The sequence below is a fragment of the Chelon labrosus genome (assembly GCF_963514085.1).
Source record: "Chelon labrosus genome assembly, chromosome: 1".
NCBI lineage: Eukaryota > Metazoa > Chordata > Actinopteri > Mugiliformes > Mugilidae > Chelon > Chelon labrosus.
Window position 1 is genome coordinate 32,179,097 of NC_140337.1, and position 21,958 is coordinate 32,201,054.

General features: G+C 46.7%; 1 protein-coding gene across 3 annotated transcripts in view; it reads right to left on the bottom strand.

Annotated features, from left to right (window-relative positions):
* Positions 1 to 326: 326 nt before the first annotated feature.
* The window catches only part of nfxl1 (nuclear transcription factor, X-box binding-like 1), a 30,595-nt gene continuing 8,963 nt past the window's right edge, over positions 327 to 21,958 (bottom strand). For 2 of the 3 annotated variants that reach the window (XM_084546655.1, XM_084546656.1), the window contains exons 5-25: positions 21,186 to 21,316; positions 20,628 to 20,672; positions 20,271 to 20,404; positions 18,368 to 18,453; positions 18,190 to 18,265; positions 17,996 to 18,096; positions 17,789 to 17,903; positions 17,562 to 17,686; positions 17,203 to 17,325; positions 16,344 to 16,434; positions 10,576 to 10,696; positions 10,286 to 10,442; positions 9,403 to 9,494; positions 7,492 to 7,513; positions 7,011 to 7,133; positions 6,079 to 6,233; positions 5,291 to 5,360; positions 2,153 to 2,257; positions 1,958 to 2,038; positions 1,820 to 1,873; positions 327 to 934 (exon numbers count right to left, since the gene is read on the bottom strand). In XM_084546655.1, coding sequence (XP_084402781.1) covers positions 746 to 934; positions 1,820 to 1,873; positions 1,958 to 2,038; positions 2,153 to 2,257; positions 5,291 to 5,360; positions 6,079 to 6,233; positions 7,011 to 7,133; positions 7,492 to 7,513; positions 9,403 to 9,494; positions 10,286 to 10,442; positions 10,576 to 10,696; positions 16,344 to 16,434; positions 17,203 to 17,325; positions 17,562 to 17,686; positions 17,789 to 17,903; positions 17,996 to 18,096; positions 18,190 to 18,265; positions 18,368 to 18,453; positions 20,271 to 20,404; positions 20,628 to 20,672; positions 21,186 to 21,316 — 2,196 coding nt within the window. In that variant the 3' untranslated portion in view covers positions 327 to 745. The remainder of the gene's footprint in view (positions 935 to 1,819; positions 1,874 to 1,957; positions 2,039 to 2,152; positions 2,258 to 5,290; positions 5,361 to 6,078; positions 6,234 to 7,010; positions 7,134 to 7,491; positions 7,514 to 9,402; positions 9,495 to 10,285; positions 10,443 to 10,575; positions 10,697 to 16,343; positions 16,435 to 17,202; positions 17,326 to 17,561; positions 17,687 to 17,788; positions 17,904 to 17,995; positions 18,097 to 18,189; positions 18,266 to 18,367; positions 18,454 to 20,270; positions 20,405 to 20,627; positions 20,673 to 21,185; positions 21,317 to 21,958) is intronic. The other variant, XM_084546657.1, reaches the window with a different exon arrangement.

Below are 21,958 nucleotides of genomic sequence, written 5' to 3' on the forward strand. Positions count from 1 at the left end.
CAGGCTCCGCCCCCTCCTCTCTCTCTCTCTCTCTCGCTCCCCCTCTCCGGTAAGAGTCGGTGTCTCCCTCTCTCTCTCTTTAAAACACTTAGTCTGCACGTGAGGAAGTAAGGACACGTGCTCCAGTCACATGACCTCGTTACTCACCTGAGGTTTAGACTGAGGTCACGTGATCTACATTAGGAGGTAGTAGTTAGCCCCGCCCCCACCTGACATGAACTTCACAGTAGTGTTATTGTCCTAAGTGGCCCCTCCCCCCTCCCCCCCCCCCCTCCACCTGGATGAACCTTCACGTGAGTTATAATGAAAACAATTCAACATTTATAGTTTTATAAATTTTATTTTTCATTTTTTGAAAAACAAAAAGAAAAACAAACTAAATCTAAACGATTCAAACACAAAGAGTCTCGTTTCCAGTTGTGACTGAACGAACCAATCAGAAGCTTCGATCTTAAACATCTGAAGGTCAAACATGAGTAAAGATCATTTGGGTTAAAACTGAAAATAAAACAATAACTCTTCCTCCTCATCTTCCTCTGTTCGTCTACAGCACCAGACTCCATTCAAAAATACACTCGTTTAACATCAGACAACCAATCAGAGCAGGTCAGATGGATCCAGACCAGACTCCATTCATAAATCAGCCGTTTTAAACACATCACTTCATTCTGTTCTGACTAAATTAAACATGTTTAATAAACGTTAGAGTCCAGTTCAACACCGTGAGAGGTCACAGCTGATTGGTTCAGGCCGTGGTCAGCAGGTAGTAGGCAGCAGCAGACAGCACAGCGCCCCCCAGTGGCACCAGGACAAAGGCGGCGCACCTCCTCCACCACCTGGCCGCCCTCCCCCGCTCGTCCTCCATCTCCTCCTTCCTCCCCCTCTTCTTCCTCCGACCTCCTCGCTGACGCTTCTCGAAGGCCTCCAGCTCCTCCTGGACACAGAGACGGAGACGCTTTAACAGTCTGACGTCACAGCGGCGCCGCCAATCAGAAGGAATGAGACAAGGAAGGAAGGAAAGAAAGAAGGAAAGGAGGGAGGAAGGAAAGGAGGGAGAAAGGACAGGAGGAAGGACAGGAGGAAGGAAGGAAGGAACGAAAGAAGGAAAGAAGGGAAGGAGGAAAGAAGGAAGGAAGAAAAGGAAGGACAGGAGGAAGGAAGGAAGGAAAGAAGTAAAGGAGGAAGGAAAGGAGAGAAGGAAGGAAGGAAAGAAAGAAGGAAAGAAGGGAAGGAGGAAAGAAGGAAGGAAGAAAAGGAAGGACAGGAGGAAGGAAGGAAGGAAAGAAGTAAAGGAGGGAAGGAGAGACAGAAAGAAGGGAGGGAGGAAGGAAAGGAGAGAAGGAAGGAAGGAGGTAAGGAAAGAAGGAAGGCAGGAAAGGAGGGAGGAAGGAAAGGAGGAAGAAAGGAAAGGAAGAAGGAAGGAAGGAAGGAAAGAAGGAAAGAAGCAAAGGAGGAAAGAAGGAAAGGAGGAAGGAAGGGAAGGAAAGAAGGAAGGAAGGAAAGAAGGAAGGAAGGAAGAAAAGGAAGAAGGGAGGAAGGAAGGAAAGAAAGAAGGAGGGAGGAAGGATGGAAAGAGGAAGGAAGGAGAGAAGGAAGGAAGGAAAGAAAGAAGGAAGGAAAGAAGGAAAGGAGGAAGGAAGGAAGGAAGAAAAGGAAGAAGGAAGGAAGGAAGGAAGGAAAGGAGGAAGGAAGGGAAGAAGGAAGGAAGGAGAGAAGGAAGGAAGGAAAGAAGGAAGGAAGGAGAGAAGGAAAGAAGGAAAGGAGGAAGGAAAGAAGTTGCGTCTAAACTCACTGAACTTTAAATTCTTCATCTACTGACCTGACACTTCCTGTGCTCCTCTTCCTCAGCTGCTCTTAGCTCCGCCTCCTTCATCTGGACACAGACACAGAGTGGATCAGAGTGGATCCAGGTGTGACTCAGCTGACTCTACCTGTACCTGTGTGTGTGTGTGTTTACCTGGCTAACTTTGTTCTGCTGGTCTCTGCAGACGTCGTCACACTGAACCAGACTGTGGTTGGACAGAGAGCAGGGGAACTCCTGGAGACACAGAGACATTCACTGAGTCATGGACGATCTCGGTCTTCATCTGTGGTTTCACTCTACAGACACACCTGTACCTAATGAAGTGGCCTTTAAGAGGAGAGGTCGTACCTTCTTGATTCTCCTGCAGGGACATCGCAGCTTCACCTTCTGCTGACACTTCTCCTCACACACACCTGGATGACACACCTGCTTACAGCGATGGCCACAGCTCAGCTGCAAACACACAAACATAGTCCAGGATTCAGATTCACACACACCAGAGAGACTTCCAGGGAAGGAGCAGACGGAGCAAGGAAAACCCACAGTGACCACATGCTGACGGCTCAGGGTCTGGTTTCTCCAGAAGAAACACGAGGCGACCGGTTAGAGCAGTGAAAACAAACCCTCTCTTTGATGGAGGATCTTTTCCTGGAAGCTGAAGCTCTGAAGCGTCGCTCTGCTCTGATCAGAGCTTCACATGCAGCTCTCTACACGCCACATCTCAGACGGACACAAAACGGCCGAGATAAATGTTGACAGTGAGCCTTTCATCTCCTCCAGTGCATCATGGGAAAGTCCCCTGGCAGCCGGGACCTATAGCAGCGTGACCGAGGGCTGGTTCAGGGTCATCTGAGCCTCTGAGCCGAATCTGACGAAGAGCTTCATCAGGACGGAAAGCTAGAAGTTTAACCTTGAAGTAGGCGGTCTCTAGGCGACCTCCAGGCGGTCACTAGGCAGTCTCTCGATGGTCTCTAGTTGGTCTCTAGGCAGTCTCTCGATGGTCTCTAGTTGGTCTCTAGTCGGTCTCTAGGCGGTCTCTAGGCGGTCTCTCGATGGTCTCTAGGCAGTCTCTCGATGGTCTCTAGGCAGTCTCTCGATGGTCTCTAGATGGTCTCTAGGCGGTCTCTAAATGGTCTCTCGATGGTCTCTAGTCGGTCTCTAGGCTGTCTCTACCTCCTGTTCTACCTTTTAAACCACAAGTAAGAGAGAGGTGACCTAATGGGGAGAGACCTTGTAGCGGACGTCCCAGGCTTTGGTTACCTAGGTAACCCTTTTGTGTATTTCCCAGGGAAACGAGCAGATCATAAAAATATGTCTGGTGTATGAGTGGAGCTAGCTCTGCTTCTGTTCCATCCATCTGGGTTCACCTGATGCTCCAAGACGCTATCGTCACTGAGGACCCGGTGGTAGGAACCAAAATGGTGGTCGGTGTTTCCTTCAGGGAAACTCAACCGGTCGCTCCCATTGGTCCAGATTAGTTCTCAGTCATCCAGGTCATGGTTTATCCAAACAGATTCTCTGTGTAACACCCTCAGATGTTTAAACCCCTCCTCCTCAACCAGTCTGGAAGAACTCAAGACATGGAGGACACGTCTTCTACAAACTCAACATGTCCAGTCGTCCTTGACTCAGCTTGTTTTTGTAGATTACTTCCAACGGTTCATCAAGAGCTAGTCAAGTCTACAGTTTACTATAAATTAGATTTATTCTCTGATTTAACGTCCATATAATACCACGCCTCACCAGCGTATGTCTAGAATTAGATTAATTTATCAGACTGCTATGGATCATAAATCAGACCGTCCCAGGTCGGCTGATTGGCTGAGAAGCATTGGTCTGAAAGCGTCCGTCCTCTCCAGAGCGTTTCCTTCCCAAGGTCGACCTCCCAGACTGTCTGGTAGCTCCAGGCTGCCAGTGGAGGGGAGGTAACAGTGGGGTACGGTGGAGTAACGGGACCGGTCTGATCCCTGTCAGGACTCTCTGCAGCCTCTAAACGTCCCGACTCGTTCTGTTCCCTTCTCCTGACACCTTGTTTTCCAATTATCTGGATTCAGTCTGGTTCCATCATGTGTGTCCTGGAGCTGCTGCACATGTTTGTTATTCCTGCTCAGAGTGTGTGTGTGTGTGTGTGTGTGTGTGGGTGTGTGTTATGTTTCTGCAGAAACAGTTTTCAGACACAAACCAGCGCAGTTCAAACATCTGACTGAGGGTTAGTGTGTGTGTGTGTGTGTGTCTGTGTGTGTGTGTGTGTGTGTGTGTGTGTGTCAGTGCCAGTAAGTGACAGAGTGTAAACGTTAAATCATTTCCAGGTGAAAGTTAAGCACAACCTGGAGCCACAGAGCTGAGATGAATGGATGTAGAGGAGGAAGAGGAGGAGGAGGAGGAGGAGGAGGAGGCAGCAGTGTAGAGTGTTGTCATGTGGTAACAGGAGGCAGGTGACTCCACTTCTAAACTCTGATAAACACGTCCCATGATGCACTGGGCTCCAGATAAAGAGAACCAGGGCTGTAACACAAGGAGGTGTCGGGTCGTCATGATGATGTGTGGTTTGATCATTTGTCCTTCAGCGTTAGCTCTGGTCTGACTCTATTCTGACTCTAGTCTGACTCTAGTCTGACTCTATTCTGACTCTATTCTGAAGATGATTCAGCATCTGAACATTTAAATATCTTCTCAACAACAACATCAATAAAGTTTAGAACAACTGATCAGCTGATTCAGGACAGACCAGCTCTCTACAACACATTATAGTGCTTCATAGTCTCACGGCTAACAGTATCTCCTCCTAGCTTCATAGCCTCTCAGCTAACAGTAGCTCCACTTAGCTTCCTAGCCTCACAGCTAACAGTAGCTCCTCCCAGCTTCCTAGTCTCTAAGCTAATAGTAGCTCCTCCTAGCTTCCTAGTCTCTAAGCTAATAGTAGCTCCTCCTAGCTTCCTAGTCTCTAAGCTAATAGTAGCTCTTCCTAGCTTCATAGCCTCTCAGCTAACAGTAGCTCCTCCTAGCCTCCTAGTCTCACAGCTAACAGTAGCTCCTCCTAGCTTACCGTAGCCTCTCAGCTAACAGTAGCTCCTCCTAGCTTACCGTAGCCTCTCAGCTAACAGTAGCTCCTCCTAGCCTCTCAGCTAACAGTAGCTCCACTTAGCTTCCTAGCCTCACAGCTAACAGTAGCTCTTCCTAGCTTCCTAGGCATTCAGCTAATAGTAGCTCCTCCTAGTCTCTCAGCTAACAGTAGCTCCTCCTAGTCTCTCAGCTAACAGTAGCTCCTCCTAGCTTACCCTAGCCTCTCAGCTAACAGTAGCTCTCTCCGTTTCCTCTTTTGAATGAAGAATAAAAACAACCGCCACCTGCTGGTGTGAAGAGTTATATCCTCTAAGGAGCAGAACACATGAACCAGACGGTCTATGTTGCCGGTAGCTATTTGATGTCGGGCTGACTCGTTCCTGAGTGTTTGGTTTTGTGTTGGTGTGCGTTCAGAATGTGTACCTCTTTAGGACACTGGTTGTTGCAGGAGCCCAACTGGACCTTTAGCTGCTCATCAGCTGATGTCAACTTCCTGCAGAGAGACAAACCCAGTCAGTCATTGGCCTCGTGTTTATTAATCAGTGAATACAATTAACTGAACAAAAGCCTTTAAGATCTTTTTATTTGACGCTGCTGCAGAATCTGTCCTACACAGGAAGCGTCTCTACTGGATGGTGGTTAACAGAATCTGGATTTGTTGGGTTCTTGAAGACGTTTCAGTTTCTCCTTCTGTTTCCTTTGAGTCTCGACAGCTCAGTGTAAATTATACTTGATAACATAAAGGAGCAGAGGCTGGATTTCTACTGTGGGACGGTAGCGGTGGATCGACCAATCAGTGACGTCACCCTCATCTAGAGAAACCTTCATAGTGTGAAGGTCAGACTTCCTGATCCTCTCTAAACCCTGATGGAGACCGTTACGGTGTTGATTAAATGTTTAATGAGCGTTTAATGAGTGTTTACTCTGGGTCAAATCCAAACCTATGACTTCATGTCACAGTGGACTCATGGGAGGACGTATGTCTTGAGTTTGTGACCTGAACTAAGTTAAAATGACTGTCGACCAGTCTCCAGGTTTGTCTTTTGTCAATAAACCGTCAGATTCACCACTGAACTGATCAGACCTCGCCACTAACCGTCGCTACACTCATCGGTGCAGAGCTAGCGGCGACGTTGCCATGGAAACAACTCCCCACCGCCTGATTGGCCCGATCAAAGCGTTAAGGAGACTCAAGGAAGGCGTGTACTGACGTGCACTCCACGTAGAGGATGCTGATCTTGCAGTGGCAGCGCTGGCGGATCATCTGGCTGCAGGGGGGGCAGCTGCCGGGGTGACAGGGGCGGGGGCACGGGTGGGGGCAGCCGGCGGGGCGGGGCTTAGAGCAGCCTTCCTCGCACACCTCACACTGTGGGAGGAGAAAGAAAGGGTTGTTATCTGGTTTTGAGCTTTCAGCTGATTTAAAACAGAACATCCTGACTATTAACGTCATGACTCTGTCGATCTATAAAGAAGATAAAAACATCCGACACGTCTATCTGATCGTACAGTCGGTGTTTATCTCTGAAGCTGCTGTGAAATGACTCTAATGCTACAAAATGCTGCTAAGTAGCGCCGCAGCTCATTAATTAATCACTAATCGTCTGTTAATGCTCCAGCTGTAGAGCGTCAGAGAAGGAACGCAGACCACGGTTACGTTACTATGGTAACAACGTTCACTCCCTGGCCACTTCAGTCTAGTCTCCACTGACCACCATGTCAAAATATTAGGAACACCTGTCAGTTCAATAGTTCTACTGAATGAAAACACAGAAACTAAAGCTGAACTAAAACTAGAAGCTTCATGGAGACTAGATTCAGAGATTTAATCATCTGATATCGACTCATAAAGTCCATCTCCTGCAGCCACTCGTCATTAATCTCATTAATCTCAAGTGTGAGAACTAATAACTCAGTTTAAACATCTTGATGATGATCTTTAATGAAGCCCTGAAGCCAGTTTCAGCTTCTCCCTCTTCATGGCGGCCATCTTGTTTCAATAACTTAGCTCCTGAGGCTAACGCTGCTAGCATGCTACGGTTCATCCACCTGGCTCAGGTAGAGCAGGACGCTCAGGGAGTCTGCTCCGAGGTCACTACTGTAAACCCCCCCCCCGCCCCCGCCCCGTACTTTTGCCCGTCCTGACCTTGTTGCCGCCGGTAACCAGGTGACACTCCCTGCTGCAGCTGTGGTTGCCGCACGCCAGAGGTCGCCCGCAAAGTCGCGTGCAGGAGAACCGGCCCTGGCGGTGACACGGCACCGGGCTGACCTGAAGGAAAGACAGGAAACGTTTGAGCAGCTCGTCTGAAGGTGAGCCAGCGCCGCTATCAGACTGAATACTGAACGAGGCAGGAGACAGAGGAGGACAGAGGAGGACAGAGGAGGAGGACAAACTAATAATGGATGGAAAAGAAAACAGCAAGCGGAGGAGGGAGGGAGGGAGGAAGTGATAAATCTAAAAACAGATACGTGGAGTTTGTTGTTCTACGGTTTGTGTGAATGTCTGAAGATGAACGAGTGATTTAAAGTGAATGAAAGGTGAAGGAGGAGGAGGAGGAAGAGGAGGAAGAGGAGGAGGAGGAGGAGGAGGAGGAGGAGGAGGAGGCTGGAAGCAGACTGGTTCTCACCTCATGTTCTCCAAAACAGCTCCTGAAAGACAAACACAGAGTTACTACACTGTTAGTTATTCACTCCTCTACATCCACCTCTTGTTTCATACGTCACGTCACATCAGCTGACTCTGACGGACAGGTAGACCTGTTACAGAGGAGACACCTCCAGGCTGCAGCTGCATCAGCCTGACAAGAGGGACATGTCCAACAGAGACCTGCAGAGGAGACGGCGTCTCAACACAAACTGATTCTGGGTCAGTGTTTCAGGTCAGTCCAGAAATCATTGACCCTCTGGAGACGACGGACACACCGGCGCGTCCAAATCACATGACGATGTAGCAGAAAGACAATGTCTCACTGAGACGCTGTTTCAACTTGTGTAGAAAGTGTTAACTTCAAGCTATAGACCAGTCTTTGAATTGTGTTGATAGACAAAGTAAAACTAGACTTATTAAAACTAATATACGTCATGATGTTTCCTGAATATTGTCGTCATGTTTGGTGCAGGAAGATACGACGGAAACGAAAACGCTAGCAAGCTGAGAGCGCTAGGAGGAGCTAGCTGGCTTCAGGTGATCGAAGGCAAAAAAATAAAAACAAAAAACATGACGCCCTCTTTCCTGTTGGTGGAAAAATGCTTCACATCAGCCAATCAGAAAATTATATGGTAATGGTTGCTAAGGAAGAGGGAAGATTTGTGGGAGTGACGACGGTGAAGAGAGAAACGAGTTTTGAGACTTCTGTAACTTCTTATTCCTGTTAAGGGTCATGGGGGGCTGGAGCCTGTCCCAGCTGTCATTGGTCTAGAGGGGGGGTCCACCCTGGACAGGTCTCCAGTCTATCACAGCTGTCATTGGTCTAGAGGGGGGGTCCACCCTGGACAGGTCTCCAGTCTATCCCAGCTGTCATTGGTCTAGAGGCGGGGTACACCTTGGACAGGTCTCCAGTCTATCACAGGGCTAACACAGAGAGACACTCACACCTACGGCCAATTTAGAATCACCAATGAACCTAACCAGCATGTCTTTGGACGGTGGGAGGAAGCTGGAGAACCTGGAGAGAACCCACGCAGACACAGGGAGAACATGCAGACTACACACAGAAAGGAACCAGTGGGAACATGGGGTTTGTTAAACATGTTTGTGGTTTTGTAGGTTCTTCCTACTCTGATTTTATGTCTCTAGTCCAGGTTTCAGGTCCACTGTGTTCATACAGTTTGTCAGAATGAAACAATAACTGTAAAATCACACATGTGAGGCTGTGAGGACCAATCAGATTGTCCTGGGTGCAGTGATGGACAGCAGCGTTGTCATGGACACTGGTTTGATTGAGTGGGTTGTTCTCCAGCTGTGTACGGAGGTATTTTCTTCTCTACATGGGCTTCAACACGTCCCATAATAAAATCCAGATGCAGTGGCAGCCTGAGTCTGTCCTCACTGATGGACAGACGTGAGATGACTGTGTTGTTATTGTACAGAACCAATCACTAAGTTACAGACGACACAATCACCACTAAGTGTTACTCATACGCAGCGTTATCAGAGCTATGTTGTTGTTGTTTCTGTTTTATAGTCCAACGCTGGAGTCGTGTCCCACAGCCGGTCCCCACAGAGACAGACACAGAGACAGAGACAGACACGCAGCCTCGGACCCGCTCTGATGTTTATGTCTGTTGGTCTTTCACACAGATGGTCGACGCTGGCGTTCGCTGAGCTGCAGGCGGCAACAATAACAACTGCTCTGAGCGAACACAGCGGGCGCCGCAGTGTTTTCTAATCTCAGCTCTAATGATCCACGACGGGACCAAAGCACCTCGGAGCCTCTGTGTGTGTGTGTGTAATGTGTGTGTGTGTGCAGCCTCTGTTTCATCACGCCGGCTTATTGCTCGGGCTGATCAGCAGAGAGCGTGATGCGTGTCGGACCTACGTCGGTATCGGCACTCGGCACGGCGGGCAGGGGAGAGCTTTCTTGACGAACGCCGGCTCCGACGGCTGCTCCCACGGACCGGCGAGCTGGACCTGGAACACAACACGACCACGGAGAAACAGGAAGCGTCACTCAACATGAGCGATGGCGGCGATAAGACGTTAATGACGACCAGAAAACACACAAGCGTTCATTTTTCCCACAGCGTTCTGAAGTTGAATCTGAAGTTATCAGTGAAAGTTAAACACTCCCTGCTGGATCATAGAAGAGATAAACGGTCAAACCGGGGAAAAATAAACCATCGAGTCATAAAATCCTCTGATGGAGTTTTAAAATAAACGCCATCTCCTGCATCGTCTCATTAGAAATAATAGTGGACGTGTGAAGCTCCAGCTGTGAGAAGCATCAGGATTTAAAAAGTCTGAGGACAGAGAAGAGCTGGACTAAACTAGAGACACATGATGAGAAGACAGAGGAGACACCACAAACCTCTGGACCCAAGGAGGACATAAGTAAAGTTCTTCCAAAAACTAAAATCTCTCTAAATGAGTCAAACTCAGGACATTACAGTGGTTGGGTCTCCCTTTACTGGAGCTGTACATTAAGTTAACTGGTTATTACCTTTAGATAGAAGGAGGCTAGTGGAGGCGAGCTGTTAGCATTCTCTATGCTAACTCAGACAACCTCAGCCCGTGTCACGAGGAGGACAGCTGAGGACACGTCACAACAAAAACACCGACCTGTAGTTTCTCACGTGTCTCTTAACGAGTGGTGTCTATATTATTTTCTAAAGCTTTAACGAGGCTCAGCAGACAGGGGGACGTCCCGCCGTCTCAAACCTGGCACCGGTCCCAGGGGGACGGACAGGAGGCTGGCATCTCACCTGCTGGGATTTGACCAGCACCATGTCGTGGCAGGGCTCCGGACACGTGTGGCTGCAGCCGGGCAGCGGCAGCAGGCAGGGCTGTCTGCAGGGGGGGCAGGGCCCGGGGTGGCAGCGGTGGGTCTCTCTGGTCGGGTGGTGGCAGGACGGAGGACGCCTGAGGACGCCGAGAGTGTGTTAAAAGTGACAGATTCATCATTAAACGTCTCACAGTTGATTTAATTATGACGTTTAAAAGGTCTGTTGAAGGTGGAGGAGGAGCAGGTGGAGGAGGAGGTGGAGGAGTTTACCCGCAGGCTTCTTTGCAGCGCGGTGGTCTGGTGCTCCTCTCTCGGCCACATGGGACGACCAAGACGGAGCAACCACAGGTACAACGGACCTCCACTGACTCTGGACAGGGATAACAACTACCTGAAGGACAGGAGAGACACATTTACTCATTGTTAGTGGGAATACTGAAGGACAGGTTCAACAGGCGGCTACGTCAATGAATGAATGAATGAATGAATGAATGATGCAGTAAAGGACAGGGCGTTTCTAACACGTCCACATCTAAAGCGATTCTCTGGTCTCAGGCTCTGGTTGTGTTTTATGAAGCAACGTCAGATCTTTGAGGTTCAGTTGATTTATTTATTAACTCTCTGTCCTAAATGTTTTAGAGTGAAACAAGAGGAATTTAAAATGATTGCTAGAGAGTCACTGAAGGTTCTCAGTCATCTAGATCATGGTACAGCCACAAAAAACATCTAGAACAAGGGTCGAGAGTCGAGACTTTCTTGAAGATGTTTCATCCAAGCAGCTTCTTCTGTTCTAACAGACTGATGGAGAGTTGAGGTTAACACAGGAACATCTGTGGGTGGTGCTCATCATCATAAACGTACATGACTGGAGTCTGTTGACGTCCAGATAGTTGGAGGAAACTGTTGATTCTGAAAGAGTCCAATATCCAACAAAGGTTCAAAAAAGTCAACTGGACTTGTAGAGTTTTTTTGAGAAGACGTTTCATCCGAGTAGCTTCTTCAGTTCTAGAGGACTGGTGGGAAGTCTGAGGTTTAAATACGAACTCCTCCTGAAAAACTTGCTTGTAACGTCTTCTCAAAAAACTCTACAAGTCTGGATATACCATGACCTGGATGACTGAGAACCTTCACAGACATAAAGAGTCCAATAATTAAGAGTCCCAGGATCAAAACTGTTCGACTACAGGAGAGTATCTGGACATTAACAGACTCTAGTCATGTTTCTGATGAGCACCACCCACAGATGTTCCTGTTTTAAACCCCCACCAGTCCAGTTATCTTTGTTTCAGCTTGTCTCTTTGGACATGTCCAGTGTTTGGACGGAGCTAGCTCTTCTTCTATCTGGGTTCAGCCGACGCTCCAAGCCGCCGCCATCACGGTGGATCTGGAGGTAGGAACCAGCGTAGTGGACGGTGTTTCCTACAGGTAACAGTTTGGGGAACTCTGTGTCTGAGTCACATGTCGATCAACTCAATCGGTCGCTCTCATTGGTCCAGACCGGTTTAACGTGAGGTTTTCTTTCATATCGTCACTAACACTCTGAAACATTCATGGTCTCTGGTGGACACACTGTTGGTCGTCTCTTCTTCCTAAAGCTGCTAATGTTTAAATGGACACATTCATCATTTAATCATCTTATTATTTGTCCTCATCAGTGTCTCACATTAAGACAAAGCTCCGTCTAATACACAGATGTAAAATGTTTTTCACCATGACGACACCCTGCAGTGTCTGTGTTCTGTCAGTCGACTCTCTCTCATTAAAATAACTCCGTGTTTAGCTGCTGATAAGTCAGTGTGGTGTTGAGCTCGTCTGTCTCAGCTGCTGCTGATAAAACCTGAACAACAGCTGATGTTTCATTCAGTTTATAAACTGAGTAGATGAAGACAAACGACAGGTGTCATCATCGTTTTTAAGTGTTTGACTAAATTATGTTCTGAAATATCTGAGAGGAAGATTTAATGATTTTCCTTTTTTTGTCCCGGTGGTGAGACAAAACAAGACATCTGAAGACGTAATGAGGATAATTAATCAGTAATAAGAGTAATTAGCTACAGGCTAAAGGTTAACGGCCGTTAATCAGGACGTCAACAGAGCAGCAGTGATCAACGGCTTGTTGCCGCTTTTCTTTCTTTCCTGTAGCTGTAAACTGAAAGTCATGTTCTGGACTAATTTATTATTATTATTATTATTATTATTATTATTATTAATAAAACAGTTGTTAGTTGCTACGTGATCCCATAACACCTGTCAGAGTTCCTTTATTTCTCAACACATTCAAGATGATTAATTAACTGATCAATTAGTTGGTGACAGCAAACGTATGCAAAGGTTTTATGAAGCTGATAAACGTTTCTATTTTGTTTGTGTCAAATGACAAAATGAAATCATCAATGACATATTTATATTACACACTATCTTACTAAATAAATGAACTGTCAGTCGTATCCAGACTGAACATAACCGACTTCCACTATGAAAGAATGAAGATACGTAGACCCACATCTGAGAACTACCAGCAACTAAGGTCAACAATAACTCTAGATACCAGCAGGTGGCAGTAGTCTGTGTACATCATTCAAAATGGAAAACAGGAGGAGCTACTGTTAGCTTCGACACAAAGAAGCTAGGAGGAGCTACTGTTAGCTTCTAGTATGTATACGTCATTCAAAATTAGAGCCCGACCGATATATCGGCCGGCCGATATTATCGGCCGATATTAGGCATTTTCAAAACTATCGGTATCGGCATTTATAATGGCCGATAAATGAATATTTCAAAAATAAAATAAAAACGAAACACCCTTCAACCATGTCATGAGTGTTGGCGTTGTATAGTTTAGTTTGTCCACCAGAGGGCACTCTACACCGTCCCTGTTGGCAAGCGCCACATATCCTTCAACCTGCTGATCCAGCCAGAGTCGAGCAGAGAGAACCAGTTATCCGCGAGTAAGATCATCGGTGAAGTGTGTTCGTGGTGAGTTGGTCACGAGACATACATTGCTTGAATAACAATTAAAAGAACATCCCCATCAGTTCTCTTAACTCAAATAAGCATGACAAAATTCGTGACTATCATGTCCAGTTTTGCTGCTGTTAAATAAGCCGAGAGTGAAGCGGAATTAGCTAATTACGTTACGTTGTTACAGTGTAGTTGACTGACTGTCCTTTTAACTTTTGACAATGTGACTGAAGTATTTCTTTAATAGCGTGACAGTTATAGCAATGAGACGTATCATCTCTCCTTGGCCTGTTATATTGAAAATGTATGTTTTACAATTTGCAGTATGACGTTATTGCTAAATTATGGCTCATCATAGACTAGCTAACCACAAAGCTAGCTAATGCCACTATCAGTGGAAGACCGCTAACGTTAACGTTAATGAGCTTGGAAACCACAACGAACTTATTCTGCCTAAATAAAGTACTGTAATGATTACTGTATTTATAACTAGCATATCTCTAGTTACAGTGTAAAATGTAAGTTAGACTTGCGAGGAGTGAACATTTAGACATAGAGAAAAAGTATCAAACGTAGCTTGTGCATAAAAGTTAGCTTTTCTTTTACACGTGTGTGAAATCCAATGATGCCAAGTGTGCGTTGCAGACTGTCGTTCAGCCGCAGCATTAACGAGTCACATAATGGATTTAGATCGCTAAATAGTAGGTTTTAGAAGGCAGGCAGCAACTGATGATTGAAAATGGTTTGATGTAGCTTGATGGAAACAATTTAAAAAAGTGCAGGTAAAGGGATGCATTATCATATTATTTTAGTTAAAACTCATAAATAACTACAAATAACTAATGTTAGGGAAATCAGTTAATGTTTTGTTGCGCGTTTCTGAAAAAAAAAATATCGGCCGATATATCGGAATATCGGTTTTTAAAACCAACAAATATTTGTATCGGTATCGGCCTTCAAAATCCTTTATCGGTCGGGCTCTATTCAAAATGGAAAACAGGAGGAGCTACTGTTAACTGTGAGGCTAGGAAGCTAGGAGGAGCTACTGTTAGCTTCGAGGCAAACATACTAGGATGAGCTACCATTTGCTGGGAGGCTATGAGGAGCTTCCATTGTATTCATTCTAAATCATCATGTTGTTGTTTAGTTCATCACTTCCTGGTTTGCTGAGCTGACCAGCCAATCACAGCGATCTCTCTGACTCGTTCTGATGACCCCTGGGAAGTTGGTCAAAGTTCAAACACTTCCTATACTTGTGAGGACCCTCATTTCCATAACCCATTCAGAGACACCAAGCTTCACCTCAACCTGTCAGAACCACAGAAGAGCTGAGGGGACAAAGTGAGACATGTCCCCAGTCCAATCTAAAGTCCACGCCCACCCAGCGCCTCTCAGTGTTATCTGCGCCGGCAGCACAGTGACCTTCTCTCCCGCTTCCCCTGAAAGGTCAGAGCAGCCAATCAGCACGCAGAAGAACAAATAAATTAACTGTAATCTATTCAGCCAATCACGAGGCAGGCGGACGCATAAATTATCCTTTATCGTCCAATCAGGGGACAATGGACGCAGGAAGCTATCTGTCACTCTGCAAACGGCGCGCACACGTTTTTGTTGAAGAGGATTAACGACGTTCAGCAGGAAGCAGAGGTCAACGTTTTCCCAAACACACACTCTCACATGGGTGTGTGTGTGTGTGTGTGTGTGTGTTGTTCAGCTCAACTGGAAGAAATGTCAGCGCACACACACACACACACACACACACACACACACACACACACACACACACACACACACACACACACCGACACACACACACTTGAGAAGGTGTTGTGATTTTTCAGAGTTTGACCTTTCACCTTCATCCAGCTGTGACTTCATCAACAGATCACAACCTATTGGACAGACGTGAATGTGATGTGACGTCCTGAGTCTGTGTGTGTGTGTGTGGGTGTGGGTGTGTGTGTGTGTGTGTGTGTGTGTGTGTAGGTGTGTGTGTGTTCAGGTTTCCCACGGTGTCTGTTTTATAACAGACATCTGGTCTCACTTGGAATAAACAGCAGCTTCAGAGAGTCCAGAAGGAAAACTACAGGTATCAGTCGATTGGAGGAAGGTTGAACGGTCCAAAGAGACGTCTTCTTCTTCTGATTCTTCTTCTTCTTTCTCTTCTTCTTGTGATTCTTCTACTTCTTGTGATTCTTCTTCTTCTTGTGGTTCTTCTACTTCTTGTGATTCTTCTACTTCTTGTGATTCTTCTTCTTCTTGTGGTTCTTCTACTTCTTTCTCTTCTTCTTGTGGTTCTTCTACTTCTTTCTCTTCTTCTTGTGATTCTTCTTCTTCTTTCTCTTCTTGTGATTCTTCTTGTGGTTCTTCTACTTCTTTCTCTTCTCTTCTTGTGATTCTTCTTCTTCTTGTGGTTCTTCTACTTCTTTCTCTTCTTCTTGTGGTTCTTCTTCTTCTTTCTCTTCTCTTCTTGTGATTCTTCTTGTGGTTCTTCTACTTCTTTCTCTTCTCTTCTTGTGATTCTTCTTGTGGTTCTTCTACTTCTTTCTCTTCTTGTGATTCTTCTTCTTGTGGTTCTTCTACTTCTTTCTCTTCTTCTTGTGATTCTTCTACTTCTTTCTCTTCTTGTGGTTCTTCTACTTCTTTCTCTTCTTGTGATTCTTCTACTTCTTTCTCTTCTTCTTGTGATTCTTCTTCTTCTTTCTCTTCTCTTCTTGTGATTCTTCTACTTCTTCTTCTTGTGATTCTTCTTGTGATTCTTCTTCTTCTTCTTCTATTAATTTCAGCAGCTCTGACGCCAGCCAGTCGCCATTAAAACAGAAGGAGAAGTGGTTTTGGCGCTACAGGGACGTGGTTTTGGTTTAAGTCAGACCTAAAACAAACACTGGTCTTGGCTGAATCCCAGTGTGATCATTACTAATCAATGCACTGATTAATATCATATTTCCGCTCTATTTAACGACTGTTTAACGACCGTTTTAATGTTTTGTTTGGGACGTCACTAAATGGAATGAGAAGAAAAAACAAAAAAAGAAACTTCTGAATGAGATTTCACGGCTGTTGTGTTCGTGCGTTACCTTGGTGACAGACGGAGGGACACTTGTGGTTCCGGCATCCCAGAGTGCGACCACAGCTCTGGTCACAGGGGGGGCAGTTGCCGGGACAACACTGCAACACAAGGCATCATGGGAACCAGAGTTAGTTATCCGTTCTGCCGGTTTCAGGTCGTCCACAGACGTCACACCGTCTCCACAGAGAAGTGACATTAAAATAAAAAACGATCCTTTTGATGCAAACAGCTGGAAACGTTCCCGCGGGCTCAGAGAGCGCGATAACGGAGCCTGTCGTCCCGTCACGTCAGCGACAAAGCGGCGGTCAACCTTTACTTATCGGATTAAACACGGGCCGGATAGCATCGCTGTGACATTTACAGCCACGACCAGCGAGCTGCTTCACACGAACGCGACATCAAACCGTCACATCAAAGGCTGGAGTCAAGGTCACGGCAGGTAAACGGGAGAGAAACCACACCGCTGGTTCACAGACTGACTCGTCCATTCATCACGCTGAGGAGGCGCCAGTCACCTGGAACCGCTCTCAAATGGTTTCATGAAGTTTTTATTTATTCTGCACAAAGTCACGAATCAAACTGATCAGATTAACTCTTTAGTTTAAAAGTTCATGTTTCTTCACGTCGTCTGAAGACGATCAGATCAGATCATTGATCAGCTGTAGAACATCAGAGACACAGGTCAGACGGTTTCTACTGAACGGTTCTAACATCAATGCATCGAGCAGCAGACTCAACCCGTCTCAGAGGACGACTAGCGTCCCTAAACCACTTCTCAGGACGGACATGAGGACAAACTCTTGTTATTAATTCTGGAGGACGAGATGAAGCTGTATCTGTGTGAGGACACACCAGCGTCCACTGACCTTCCTCCTGCACTGGTGTCTCTGGCAGCTCCTGGTCTTTGGACATTTGGAGTCACACAGGTATTCTCTGTGACACGGCATCAACTTCCTGTATTTACCGCACCTGCACTCCTTGTCCACCTCCTGGGACGAGAGACAACACCGTCAGACTGTGTGTGTGTGTTTAAAAGTGTGTGTCTCAAAGTGTGTGTGTTTAAGAGTGTGTGTTTAAGGGTGAGTGCCTCAGTGTGTGTGTCTCAGTGTGTGTATCGTAGTGTGTGTGAATCGTAGTGTTTGTCTCATAGTGTGTGTCTCATAGTGTGTGTCTCATAGTGTGTGTCTCATAGTGTGTGTCTCAGTGTGTCTCATAGAGTGTGTACCTGTCTGCAGGTCTCACAGCTCCCTCGGTGACACCTCATTGAACAGGTGTGTTTTAAACAGGACAGAGGACGGTCACAGGTGTCTCCACACGGCAGCACCTCCTCTGTACACGGCAGAGACGACTCTACACAGACGAGAGGACATTTAATTAACACCAGACAGGACAGAGTGGACTGAGGGTCCTCACAGAGACAGAAGGACAGATGTGTGTTGCGTCCTCACTCACTGGTCTTTCCACAGGGACAGGATCTGCTGACGGACCGAGGACATGGAGGACAGACGCCGTCATGACACTCCACCTCACAGGTGTGATTCCCACAGGAGAGGGGCAAGCCGCACACCTGAGACAGAGACAGAGAGACAGAGAGACAGAGAGACTTTAATCTAGTCTGGAACAAACCACCTGGTCACCATGGCGACAGAGTGTACCTACCTGTTGACAGGTCCAGCGGGGGCTGGCGCAGGGTCTCTCTGCCGTCTCTCGACCACAGACACAGCTCTGGACACTGACTCTGGGACACGGAGAACACTCTGCTGGACACACAGGGACGGACATATGTTGGACATTATCACACCTTGACTCACTCGTTAACCGTTGACGGCTGCAGCGTCGTTAGGTGCGCGTACCTGAGTGACAGGGCTGAGTACAGGTGTGCTGTCTGCAGGGTAACAGCTTCCCACACTGCTGCTGACAGGACCAGGACTGGACAGACAACAAAGAGACGGTAGGACATCAGCTTCAGTCCTGGACACTCATTATTATTTATTATTATTATTATTATTAATAAAGACATTTCACTTGTACCTTGTTGCTACAGCGACGGGGGAGGGGCTTAGCTTTGCCACACATGCAAGACACGGACACCATCTTTGGACACGGAGGACAGGGACCTGGAAAGAGACAGTTAACACACTGTGAATACACTGATTTAACGTCTGCCCGAGGCCAACTTTGTCACACGGTGCGAGGACAACGTCCTTCAGCTGAATGTGACCAAGACAAAGGAGCTGGTTGTGGACATGAGGAGGGGCCCAGGTGGACATTGTGGGAGGACTACAAGTATCTGGGAGTGGACATCAACAATAAACTGGACCGGTCAAAGGACACCGAGGCTCCTCTACAAGAAGGGACAGAGACGACTCTACTGTCTGGGAGAGACTGACGTCCTTCAACATCTGCTGGACAATGTTGAGGACGTTCTCTGAGTCTGTGGTGGACGGTGAGCTCCTGTACGCCGTTGCATGCTGGGAGAGGAGGACGCTGGTAAGAGTGGAGACCATGGAGACCGTCCTGGGACAACTCATCCCACCCACTCCACAACATACACAGACTCATTCTACCCACAATGCACCACAGAACGCCACAGGAGGTCGTCCCAAACTTTATAACTCCTCCCACTGAGTGATGGTCGCTCTTTAACACCTTCAACACTTCAGACGCCGTTAATTTATTCACAACCTCTTTACCTGTATATTGTGAACACTTGTCCAATACTGTTTCTCTTACTTTAAACGCATCTTACTTTATTTTATTTTATATATTTTATATATTACTTGTTACATGACAGTTTGATAATGTAAGAGGAATCACAGGCAGGTTGGAGAACGGTTCATTCAGGTTGGAGTGGACAACTGCAGGAGGACATGAAGACTGGACAGACTGATGAGACAACAGATGTAGCATAGAGCTCCACAGGTGGTGGCTTATTGTGTGACTGTAGACACTGTTAACAGTAGGGGTGCACCGATCCGATATTGGGATCGGATATCGGCCCCGATATTGACAAAATAGCTGGATCGGAAAAATTAACAGATCCACGGGCCGATCCAGTTATTTTTTATTTTTTTCCCTCCGTCGCAGCAGATCCTACGTCATTCGTTAGCAGCACGTGTGTCGCATGCTGGAACGAGTTGGAGATCCTGTGTGGTGTAGTCCAGTAGGTGGCGGTATATGTCGTGAAGATATGATCCGCCATTAAACAGAAGAAGAAGAAGAAGAAGGAGTTGGAGCATTTAAGCAACATGGAGCGAGCCAAAGAGTCGGCTGTGTGGAGATATTTCACGCTTGCCACGCCAACTAGTTCGACGGCTGTTTGCAATGTCTGCAAAGTAAATGTTTATTTATTTAAATTTATTTTAAGAAGTTTGATTACATTCTATTTTCGATTTGGATGCACAATTGTTCTTTAAATAACAAATAAATAAGTATTCAATACATTACATCAATGTTATTTTGTCTTAGTTGGGAAAGTCTGGTGCCTTTAGTTTCTCCTACATGATGGAAGGAAGGTATAAGGTGGAAGGTATGCAGTTTATTATTGATTCAACAACGGTATCGGATCGGTATCGGGTATCGACAGATATACAAAGCCCAGGCATCGGTATCGGTATTGGGACTGAAAAAGTCGGATCGGTGCATCCCTAGTTAACAGTCGTCTATTGTTTTAAAGGAGGCGTCAGTCAGGAGGTCAGAGCTGTCCTGGTGTGACGGTGAAGCTAACACATGTTAGCTAACTGAAGCTATATGTGAACTACTTTACTGGAGGACATACACTGTGAGGCTCAGCAGATCAGTCTGACGTTAAGTGTTTAGTTCATATCAGTTTAACCTCCAGACATTTAGCTTTCCAACGCTGCAGAACACGGAGTTTAGCTGCGGTTCCGTTTAAAGGGGAACAACGTGGTGCGAGATGAAGCAGGGCCGTTACCGGGGTGACAGAGCAGCAGACAGGTGTGTCCACAGGTGGGCTTGAGCTCCCTCTGGCAGACCGAGCCGCAGGAGTGAGGAACCAGCCAGGGGTCAGCCGGAGGGTCCTGCAGCTTCCCACAGTAACACATGTACCTGAACACAACACAGAGAGAGAGAGAGCAGCTGGTTGGTTGGTTCTTCTTTCTCTGAATCCTGTGGCGCCCCCTGCTGTCAGGACAACATCTAACTACTGTCTGTATGATACAGAATTAAATAACACTGATCTGTTGAGGGTTCCTCTGCAGATACAGAGCAGGACGTTCTCACAGAGAGAAAACAGCTGGAGCAGGATTTATAAGAACAGAATGAAACTGACCTGTTGGGCGTGGAGCTGGGAGGATACTCTGCACGACACTTTGGACTAAAGAGAGAAAAATAGAGATTCATTTGTAAGTAATCAGCTTTAAAACAGGTTCTACACTGATCAGACATAACATTATGACCACCTTCCTAATATAGTGTAGGTGACTCATCAGAGGATGGACATGGGCCTTCTGAGGGTGTCCTGGTGTTAGTGGGGGATGAGGAGAAGGAGGAAGATAAAAATGATAAAGAAGGAAGAAGAAGAAGGAAGAGTAGGAGAAGGGAGGGAGAGGAGGAGGATGAAGAAGAAGTGCATCATATGAAAGTTGTCATAATGTGTAGTTGTTGTTAATTTTCTATCTTATTCTGTTTTTCTGTTTCTGCTCCTTGAGATCATAACGAGTGAGACGCCCCCTGGGTCAGTGTAAGTGATGTATGCTGCAGTGGGAGGAGCCTATGAGGACCCTGAGGACTGGACCTGTCCTCTCAGCGCTAGGACAGAGAACGACTCCATCGCTTCCTGCAGAGTACACAGAACAACAGAGAAGAAGAAGAAGCGTCTCCTCCTCACCAGGGCCAGGGATGCTGCTTCTGACCAAAGTCTTCATCAGTGACAGAGGAGACGAGGAAGACGGAGTCTCTGGCCCACTTCTGAATACAGGGGAGGTGGAAGAGGGAGAAACAGCTGGAACAGCTCCACACCTGGACGGAGGGACAGAGGGACAGAGAGACAGAGACAGAGAGACAGAGGGACAGCGGGACAGAGAGACAGAGAGACAGAGACACAGAGAGACAGAAACAAAAACATTTTTATAATCATCTCATCATTTTGTCAGTAGAGCTGAACGATTTGGGAAAATAATCTAACTGCGATTTTTTCCCCCCAATATTGCAATTGTGATTTAATATGTGATTTTTTATTCATTGTTTATTTTATCCTCTTTTATTTTCCAACAAAACACAATAAATGACGTCACCCTGTGAAGCAGCAACAGGATCACGACTCTGACACCTGACGCTGAGCAGCATCTTCTTTTTTCTCACCACCAACGTTCTGTTCCTCTCAGAGACTAAAGTCTCAGCTGTCTCAGTGTCTGACTGTCCCGTCCAGCCAGAGGACATTACGCAACAGGTTAAAGGTCAACATGAACGTTGATGCAGCCGAGTTCTCCGCGCTTTCGCTCGCGTCACGTGACCACCTCGCAATCGCGCAAGTATTACCGCAAACGCATTTAATCGTTCAGCTCTAGTTCTCAGTGATGCAGGAACAAGACCAGGGACACGTCTCACATGTCCCAGGGACAGGGGGACTCAAGTTAAAGATAATAGCTCCAGTGGTTATTT